We start from the raw sequence: 10,960 nt of genomic DNA, 5'->3' as shown, positions 1-10,960 counted from the left end.
ATTGTATCATTATGAGTAGCTAAATATCTCTAAGTTAGGTTTTGTTTGATGAACTTATTTTGTATTTGTTTAAACATATGTTTAATTTGTCATTGCATGAATAATTGGAGTTATATTTCTATTAAATTGCTTATTTTGCTTAATGTTTTTTATGTGAGATACTCTTTTAATTTGATCTTGGGAACATAAGGGAATATTGATCATTAGTCTATGTGTTGAAACTAGGGCAATTGTTGTACTAATGTTGGTTGAATATGGATAGAAGACCCCGAGTAGTGGTATTTGAATTAATATTATGTGCATCACCTAATTTTATTTACACTTGTTGAATAAGGATAGGAAACCCCAAGTGGTAATTAGTGATCTATACACCAAGGAACTGAGTATAGTGGTTGTGTTGATTCTTCGTGGAAATATAAAACATTCTCATTTATGTAATGCTTTAGACATCAACAGGGGAGAAATAAGGGATTCTATACAAAATCTGACTACTTTCTTATTAATTCAGAATAACTTTTATTTTCTCGTATTCAAACTCACCCCCCCCCCCCCCAAGTGTTACTTTTTGTAATTGCACAACTATTGTCTTGTTAAATAGCAGTCCATGTGGAATTGATATCTTTTTATTACTACGACATTATCGGTACACTTGCCGAGATCTAGTGAAGATTTATATGAAAATATGTTTGATAGTCTTAGAGATGCAGAAATTGAAAGAGAAGTCAAAGAGGAATATGAGATAGTTGATGAATGAGGATTTGAAAAAGAGAAATAAGAAGAAAAATGTGCATCATCTGATAAATAAATAGAAGCAAGAATGGAAGAAGCGGAGGTAAAAAGTATATGTGGAAAAATAACTAGAATGCAATAAGAAGATTATATAGTTTTAGATAAAGCTCCAAATTCAATAATTCATTTAGACATAGATGTCCAACAACATAATTTTCAACAAAAGAATATTCCTACTTCTAGAAAAAATGCTGATGAAGGAGGAGAAATAGATGATAAGGTATTAGTTAAGTTACAACCCTATATACAACATTCAACTGCTTTAACAAAGAACCAAAAGTTGGCTATGAGGTACTTTGGTCATTTTAGGGTGTTAACCAAGATTTGTACAGTTGCTTACAAATTGGAGTTGTTGTCCATTTCAAGAATTCAACTTATTTTTCATGTATCGCAACTGAAGTTTTTCACCGGAATTGCACATGAACCAAACACGCATTTGCCCTTAATAGATACTGAATTTGAACTAAGTATGCAGCCTACTGAAGTATTGGCAACACAAACGATCATTAAAGGCAGACTCAAATTGAACAAGTATAAGTGCGGTGGGAGAATGGGCCACAAGAGGAAGCTATTTGGGAAGATATTGATGTCATCAAGACAAGGTATCCTAACTTCAACCTTGAGGACAAGGTTGCTTTAAAAAATGAAGGTAATGTAACAAATGGAATGACACGTAAGGTAAATGCTGACATTATTGCTGAGTTATCGGTCGATAACAAACTATCGAAAATTGAGGAATTAAGATGTGGAAAGAGACAAAATAAGCCTAACTAGAGGCTAACGGAATCACGTGTGTGATAATTAGTTATAGGAGGGTAGTGGAAAGGGAGAGGCATGATTGATGTGTGAACCTTTTTCCCCTTTGATTATTCTCTCAACTGAAATTTCTTTTACAGCTTTATACTTGTTGATGGTTGTCTCATTGAAATAACCGAACAATTATTGTTCCATTAGTTCTATACATTACAACATTCCAATAATATTGATAGAAAATAACATGACAACTATATGAATTATGGGATAAAATTATCTTATATTTAAAATATGATCCTTTATGTCTTTTGTGGTGAAATTCTGCTATAAATTAATTTGATTTCATTTAACAAAAATATTTTATAAAATTATTCAAATTTTCTTTTATACATAATTTTAATTTATTTTTTAGTCATTTCTCTCTTTATCTCACACTTCTCATTTAATTTCTCTTCATATTTTCTTCTTAGAACCAAACAAAACCTAGGAAAGATTGAAAAAGTAATTACTTTTGTTGAGTTATTATAAGAGGAGTCAAACATGAACTTAACACAGATAGTACAGTACAGAGCAGCAGATAACATCAGTTCCCAATGGTCCGACATTTCACTTCATCACAGAAATAATTGATCATGAGCCTAGTCCGTGCACCCGTCCCCACACTACTTTACTCCCTACCTCCCCTTTCTTAATGGGCTTAGGCCCAAATAATCCACCCTCCCCATACGACGTCGTAGATAAAACTCACATTCCACCGTAATCATCGATCTGAGAACAGAAACTGAAAAAGAGAGAGTGGGAAAACACTTTCAATTTCTTCATCTTCTTCTTCTTGTAATAATAAAACCAGAAAATCGAAACGAAACCGAAATGGGCAAGGATCTGAGCGACGATCAAATTTCTTCCATGAAAGAAGCTTTCACTCTATTCGACACCGACGGCGACGGCAAGATCGCTCCATCGGAGCTCGGAATCCTCATGCGATCTCTCGGCGGAAACCCGACCCAAGCTCAACTCAAATCCATCGTTGCGGAAGAGAATCTCACATCACCGTTCGATTTCGCTCGGTTTCTGGATCTCATGTCCAAACACATGAAACCTGAGCCGTTCGATCGTCAGTTACGCGATGCTTTCAAGGTTCTCGACAAGGATTCCACCGGATTCGTCTCCGTCAACGAGCTTCGTCACATTCTCACCAGTATCGGTGAGAAGCTTGAGCCTGCTGAGTTTGATGAATGGATCAGGGAAGTTGATGTTGGTTCTGACGGCAAGATTCGCTACGAGGATTTCATCGCTAGAATGGTTGCTAAGTGAGGCCAGATCCTTCTATTCAAATCGCTTTTTCTAGTGTTTCGGTATTTTCTATGTTTAATTTGTGATTTTCATTCGGTTTCTTCAAGTGGATCAATCAATTAACCTAGTTGTGCTTGTTTTTGCTTTTTGTTTTTGCCTGAAACGCTTTTATGCTATGTAGCTAACCTTGGGTGTTGTTTTTGGAAACGTTTTCTTGTTCAAATTGGCTACTTGTTTGGGTTAATTTGTATGATGAGATCTGATTCCAAGGTTGTCAATATATGCTGTAATTGAAACGGAGTCACTGTTGAGAATATATGTGTATCTAATCATTTGTTTCTTTTTATATCAAGTTTGTGTTTCTGATTTTGAATGTTCTGAATTCCGCAAGTAAATGGCACTGTTGATATCTTACAAGTAATCAAACCCTATTTAGTAAGGAGTTGTGCACCATGTAAAATCTCCACTTGGTGACACCAATGAGTCCTGCGAACCGAAACTATAAACCAACACACGAAAAAGAGAAAAACGGGATGAAATTGAATAGAGTAGGATGTTTTATTGATAAAAGCGATAATAGTAATAGAGGTTTTCTCTAACTATTCCCTGAGTAAAGTCCGATACAGAGAGGAATCCTACTCTGACTCTAATAGAAAGGGGCTATGGAAACTATTGTTTACTAACTTGAATGGTTTGATGCTCAGAAAGTAACGGAAGAAATTCAGAATGACCCATTTCTAAGTTACAACAAGGAAAACCATGTGTTTTGTATTTGCATCGGTCCTTCTTGCTGAAGGAAGAAGAAATACATATAATTCAGAGTAGAAACAATTATTCTTTATTGAAGTGGTCTGGTTTGAATTAGAAGGATAAGTGTTGCTTCAATTGAATATAGGCTTGGCGGTGATGTTGTCATGTTTTTCTTTCTTTCTTGAATACATGCTTTCCAAATTTTAAACTATTTTATTTAGGTCCTAAATATGAAGTCTAATAGTTGGTTTCTTACATGATTTTTTTCCGAAGAATTCCTAAAAGTTAAGTTCAGGTAAGGAAGAAGCCATTCTGTCCCATAAAGCTATAACAAAAAAGCTTTAAGAGATGGTCTGACAATCTTTGGTCAAGTGTAAAGAAAGAGACTGTTCCCCCATATATAATGCATATTGCAATCTATTTGACATACTGCTTGAGTGTTATGCACCATTTTGATGCTGTAAAGAATAAGAGTGAAATATACTATCAGCCAAACTAAAACAAGAACAATTACTATTGTAGTTTACTGAGGTAGTGAATAGTATACAGAGGCAGATGTATTGGGGAGACCTGGGAATGGCATGATATCCCTCAATTTTGTAATTTTTGCATGTATGTAATTCATTTGTAGACGTCAACAGAATAAAATTTGTTGTCACTTTTCAGAGAGGTAAAGAAAATTAGAAAATCTTTTATCTTGTACTCTGGCTCCACCTCTTGCATTGGTTCAAGACATTGTAGCATATGTCATGCATTGAGGTTTGATGTGTTGAAGTTGTGTTTTTGCATGTGTAATTTGGTTGTGTGATTGCTAGATGTAGAACTGGTAACTGTTTTGGTTTCACAAGTGTTTACATGCTCTTTAAATGTGTCGTTAATGAGGGAATAGAATATTGGATGATGCAGATGCAAACCCACTTGAAGAGAGAGAATATTTGTGTATCTATCATGCACCCAAAATTTGTGACTTAATCTCATGCATTACAAATGCAGAATCATTTTCATTATTTACATTGAAGGATACTATATGCTGATGACATGTTTTTGAGTTATGGATATTTAAACCTTCTATGATTTGTAGTGATAATTTCATAAATATCTCTAAAATGTTGAACTTTAAGTAGTGTATTGATTTGTTGTCCATGTCAGTATGAGATTCAATGTGATACCCTAAACTTTTGACCAAGCCCTAGAGTATCGGTATCAGGTCAAAGATAAAGTAGAATTGAAACGTAGTAGGGAAAGGAAAACATTGAATGTCAAAAGTAGTCAATCAAACCCATCAATTTAGACATTTCCCAAACATCTGTTGCCGAGGCTCATTCAATGAATATGAATGCAGACGAACCGTGACTTATTGATTGATTATTTTTCTTTTCACACAGGTGTATGTATATGCACTTATTTACATTTTCTCTTTAGGTGTATTATCTGGTGCTATGCTTGAGTATTTTCTAGTGTTACTGTATCATGTCATGTGGAGTGTTTTTTTCGACCTGCACTATGTAGATGATGAAAATTGGATTCTCTACGGTCAGAGGGAACACACATTAACGTACACTTGTATATTTTTCATCTGAGTTGAATGGCTCGTGCCCAAATGACTTTATGATGTTTGATTTGTGATTTAAATAGGATGTTATTTTTTTCACGTGGGTGTAAGCTCCAGCCCCACGACCTGATATTGTGTTGGCTAAACTTAACCTTTGAGTTAACTTGTCTGTTCTGATCTAATGTCGCACATTGGTAAAAAAAAAACGAGTTTATAAGGATAGTATATGGAAGCGACATTTGAGTTGCTTCGCAAGAACTCTTGACTTAAATTAACCAAACGAGTGGAATGATTGGAGATTTTAGGGTTTCGATTAAGAGTATGATTAATAGAATTTGATTACGAGTAAAGATAATGAGCTAATCTATTGATTCAGATTTTGGCTTATCACCGGTTATTATAACTCCAATTCTCTAACTGAATTTTAGCTCTATTTGATTAAAATATCGATTGAACAAGTGTAATTTATATTATATGATTTATGTTTCTATTTTCTGAATTAAACAAACGGAACGTGTATATATCGAATTAAATCAACATATTCTACGAAATATGAATTAAGCATGCAAGAAATACATATATCGAATTAAATCAACATATTCTGCGAAACATGAATTAAGCATGCAAGAAACACAGAATAAAATTTGAAAGAAATTGAAATTACAATAACCTCAAATTGTTATCAGAATAACCTTTGGAAATTAGCTCTCTATAGGATTCAGCCATCTAATGTTCTTTAATGTAAACTCAGAATAATTCATCATAAAACTATTAATTTGTTTAAATAGAGCAAGTGAATTCGGGTATAATAACAACCTGTTTGAAAAAATATAAAATCATCCAAAAAATAAGTATTTTCTTAAATCTGAATTGAAAATAAATTATGCGACTCTTCTATGCTCTGCTCCGAATTTGCTTCTGACTTTAACATGAAATTTGTAGCTTATCATTTCAGCTTTTTAACGTGTATTAGAACACGTCAAATGGCTTTGCGTAGTTTAAATTACCGCTTATTCAAAAAATAAATAATTAAATTAAAATAAAAGCGGAAATAAACTAAACTTAAGAAACACATCAAAAGTAATGAATCAGAAAATAAATAATCAAATTAAAATAAAAGGGAAAATAAGCTAAACTTAGAAAACACATAAAAAAATAATAAAAATAATGTGGGAAGTAATATAATTGTCTTAGTATAAAGTAAAATACGGTGTATTAAAATACACTGATTAATTCTCAAATTAATGGGTTGCATTCCCTCGAACTTGAATAAAAAAGTCGCGGAATCTAATCTTATAATTATTCACTTTGTAAAATAATGTAAATTTGAATGTTATGAATAAAAGGAATCACAATCTGCTTTTGCCTCTAGTTTTTCTTTTCACCTGACAAGTGCATTCTCAGCACGACCATTTGCTAGTACAAGAATAATCAGTTTTTTTTCCAAAGGTTACATGTATCTGCTTCATTACCATGTCTCTATTTAGCTTTTGTAAAGAGACTAGAATATCCTTGACAAATAAATAAAGACACAAAAATTATACATGTTACAATACTAATATTTTTCAATTTTGATTTATAACGGGTATAAAGTTTTGATGCATTTAAAAATAAGGAATTGCTTTTCCCATCCTAAACGATGGTGATGCGTTTAGAAGTAAGGAATTGCTTCTCCCACCCTAAGTGGTGGAGAAGCAACTAAAGAAATTTAAAAAATGCTTATATGAATCCAAAAGTGCATTTTTCGGATGCGCTCATTACACATCATATACATGCATAAATACATCTCAGTATTCTTTTTTATCTTAAATTAATCTAGAGATATACTTTTGTATTCTTCTTATACTTACTCATACTTACCTTATGTATTTTTAACTGAGACACATTTATTTTGATATAAATTGATCCGAAAATGCATCTTCGTATTCATCCTAACCAAACAACATGTACTTATGTATTAACCCTAAATAGTCAAATTTGACTTTTTGTAGTGATACACCGATGTAATAAATCACTTATTATAGCTATCCTATCATAACAAATTATATATATATATATATATAATCATGCATAAGATGAAAATGACATATATAAAAGAATAAATCTTGAATTCATAATAAAATCAAAAAAAATTACAAACGATAATATTTTCCCTAATATAAATACTATGCTAATGTATATGTCGGACCTCATGTTCTTACGTTGCCTCCTGTACTGCAATGTCATTTGTGTCTCAGTAAGAATAACATATATAATGTCCATTCCAGTAGAGCCTTCTGAAATGACTCCTCTATATATACTCGCTTATGCAAGATTCATAATAAGTTGACATCTAGGAAACACATTAACAATATGATCTACCATAGCCTGATTCTCCTATAATATCTTCTAATGTGCTGGACTAGGTGGATCTTCTAGAGAATCGAGTGTCATATAAGGATGCGACACTCTGAAATATCACTGGACGTAGTCAAATGCATAATTTTATTTGCTAAGAGCTATTGTACCTCGTGTTTCAACTTATACTAGATAATTAAGGATCATACATGACATCTACATCCCCACGTGCCATAGTAGGAGAAGTCGAATCAGATGGGTGTCTTGGAACAACTGCATATACCCGAAATGGTGCATGATATGCTAAGACAGATGTGGATACGTCATACATGACCCATAAGCCAACCATCTTGAGTAGAAGGCTATGTCATCCAAGAGACGTGTCTCATGGTGATCATCGTACTCTTGGAAGTGTATATCATATGCTATTGTATGGTCAAGACACACACGCACATACACACACACACACACACACTCACAGGCGCGCACCCACGCATGCGCACACACACACACACACACACACACACACACACAGACGCACACACATATACATACACACACACACACATTTGCCCAGTGTTGAGACCCTTTACTCCTAACATCGTCTTCTACCTCTAAGGCCTATTGGGACACGAGTTTGAATTGATGCAACATTTTTGTCGTGCCAGAACTTATCACCAGAATAGTCCTACACAAGAAGAAAATGCATACAACTCCCAAAATAGAGAACTTAATGCGCTTCATGCTAATTAAGCTAAAAACAACAAAACCTACTTAAATCAACCTAATAAAGTTTGTTAACACAAAATAAAATCAAGTAGTAAGGGATTAAATATCTCACAAATAGTATGCCATAGTTGATAATTCCTTCTAAATAGCGTTGTAAGTTAGTTTGGCATGGAAAAAACAATTATCCTCCAAAATAGATATATGATTCTCCCTTGGAGTACGAGGTCACGGTCTGGACAAGAAGACAAGAACTGAAATACACGAGGTCGAAGGTAAGATACTCAGAGTGCTTAACACCCCTCGAGTATCCCTATAAATTTTGATGTCAGGGTTGGGAACCATGATGTTTCCTCCTTGAGGCTGCGACAAACCCAACGAGGAAAGTCGTGATAGTTGCTTCATCCCTCCAACTGGAACAAGAGTAGTAGTATGTGTTAAAACATATAAAGGGTCGATTATCTCCAAGATATCCCGAGCTTCATTATTCATTTGCTCAATTACTTTCACATACTTGATTGATTATACATATGACAATTGATAAATCGTAAAGAAATGTTATGGACAAAGACAAAAAACATAGATAGATATAAATATTAGAAAGCTTTCCAAAAATGACCTTCATATCCACCTTGGTTTTAGAAACCATCAACACACGAGGTTCGACGAGTTGCTCTGAACATTTCCTCGAGGCTTCATCTCCTGGAACGATGTTGCCGACGTAAAATAATTTTTTGAAGAAAATGACTAACCGTTTCTTCATGTAGATCTCCTTATGTGACATATTATTCTCCTTGTAGACATATGAACCATTCCCCGTTAAAATTAGAAAGAGTGTAAGACTTAAATGCATTTAGACATTTTTCTTAAAAAGTGAGTTTTTTTGTAAAGTTGATTATATATGAGACCAGATGGAGTATGATGTAAAGAATGGAGATGATTAAAGAAAAAAAGGTAATAATCAAGTAAGCCTTATGACCATTCCCAAAGATCGTGCGATATCTTGTGGACTAGAAAGAAGTAAGCACTACAACTAATCCAGATTTCCTCAAAAAGATACTCGAGTTCTCTTGTCCCCAAAGGTCATAATGACAAAACAGGTGAAAAGACATATAGAGTATAACATGCATTTAAGATGCAAATTCCCTATGATAATGTAGTCATTTCATGACTTCCGTTTAAACAGAGCAACGACTAACATAAGAATAAAAATGCAACAAAGCCCTCATCCTACAGAGCAGGGGAAAAGACTTGTATGAAAACTGTTCTGAGTCGTCTAGAGGGCCTAATAACTATGAGCTACAAGGAAAAACAGCTCACCAGATCTCGTGCAAAACATATGTACTACCCTAAACGAGAAAGCATGTAATCTCAACCCAAGATCAATCTGAAGGATAACCACATCAATCGTCAATAAATTAACAAGTTATTATAACCACCATATTATATAAAAGTGAGAACGTGTAATTTCTAGGTAATTTAAATTCAAATCTCATTTTCTTCATCTCACTCACATACTGACTTGGGCGTTGGAATGTTAGGCTTGAAGGTCATCCTCTCCTCTACTATACGTGAAGCTTGAGTCCACCATTGTGTTCCACATTTATCATTCACCGATCAATTATGATTCTCGTACATAACAAGTTCAGAGTTATTAGGGGTGTTCACTCCCGTCTCTCTTGGCTTCAGGATATGTATCAACATCTGGTGCAACACTTTATATATGAGGCGATCACTAGGGTATCCATGTTGCATCTTGTAGGATGTACTATCTTAGCAGATAAGTCTCACATATACATCGATGCTAAATGCATATCCCTGGTTACTGACTTTTCACATTTTAATTGGGGATGTGATTATGCTTCTTTGACGATATGATATACTGCTTTTGGACAGGCGACTATTTTGAGAAGAGACAACTTGTTGGTTATATGAGTTTATTTATTATGTTTTATTATTTTTGTATTTATCAAAGATATTTCGTATATATAATTTGTGTTTGTTGTGTATTATTGAATATACAAGTATTTCTCGTCCATTTCTGACATGCATGGTTATTGTCCTATCACTGATGGCTCTCTATGGGCCACCAAATAAATGGCTAACCATTCTCACACACTTGCATCATCCCACCTGTTCAGCCTGTAAACGACGCTGGACTTTCCCATGATAGAGGAGGACATTCAGATGACGTGTCACCACCTCCACCCGATATGACTAACCAGTAGCGAGTGCAAATGGTAGCACTTCTTTCAAATAACTTCATGGGTATGGTTAACCCAAATGGTGAAATTTATGCAGGGTTATCTCAGATAGCACACATTATTTGTGGTGGACCGACGTAAATTTTATTAGTTTGTTCATTCCTCCTTCAATTTTTTATTATAAGTCGTTTTATCCTTTTTACACATGCTAAGAAAGTCATTAAATTTTTCTAATTTTGTAAATATATTATAAGATTTCCAATATTACCCTTTTTAAAGTGACATTCAAAATCTCTTCTTTCAAAATATACGAGATTAATTATTATGATTTGATGTTCGAATATATTGTAGTTATTTCATCAACAAAAAATATAAGTGTTTTTAACTTACTACCATTAAATAAAAAATTTAAATTCACTTTATTATTTTATCTCTCTTGAATAAAGTCATTATACATGTCTTTTTTTATCCCTCATACCTTATTTTTCTCTCTCCCAAACTAAAATTCATGATTTTTTCCATCTCTCAACAAAATTAGGATACACTAATCCACTAT

General features: G+C 33.8%; 1 protein-coding gene across 1 annotated transcript; it reads left to right on the top strand.

The window, feature by feature from the left end:
- The first annotated feature begins 2,052 nt into the window (after positions 1–2,052).
- LOC127120662 (probable calcium-binding protein CML13) lies at positions 2,053–3,181 on the top strand. The gene has a single exon (XM_051051174.1). The coding sequence runs from the start codon at positions 2,413–2,415 to the stop codon at positions 2,854–2,856; it is 444 nt and encodes a 147-aa protein (XP_050907131.1). The 5' UTR covers positions 2,053–2,412; the 3' UTR covers positions 2,857–3,181.
- Positions 3,182–10,960: the final 7,779 nt, after the last annotated feature.

This window comes from Lathyrus oleraceus, chromosome 2 (genome assembly GCF_024323335.1).
Source record: "Lathyrus oleraceus cultivar Zhongwan6 chromosome 2, CAAS_Psat_ZW6_1.0, whole genome shotgun sequence".
NCBI classification, from domain to species: Eukaryota; Viridiplantae; Streptophyta; class Magnoliopsida; order Fabales; family Fabaceae; genus Lathyrus; species Lathyrus oleraceus.
Note: the sequence above shows the minus strand (reverse complement) of the source record. Positions and strands in the feature narration are given on the sequence as shown.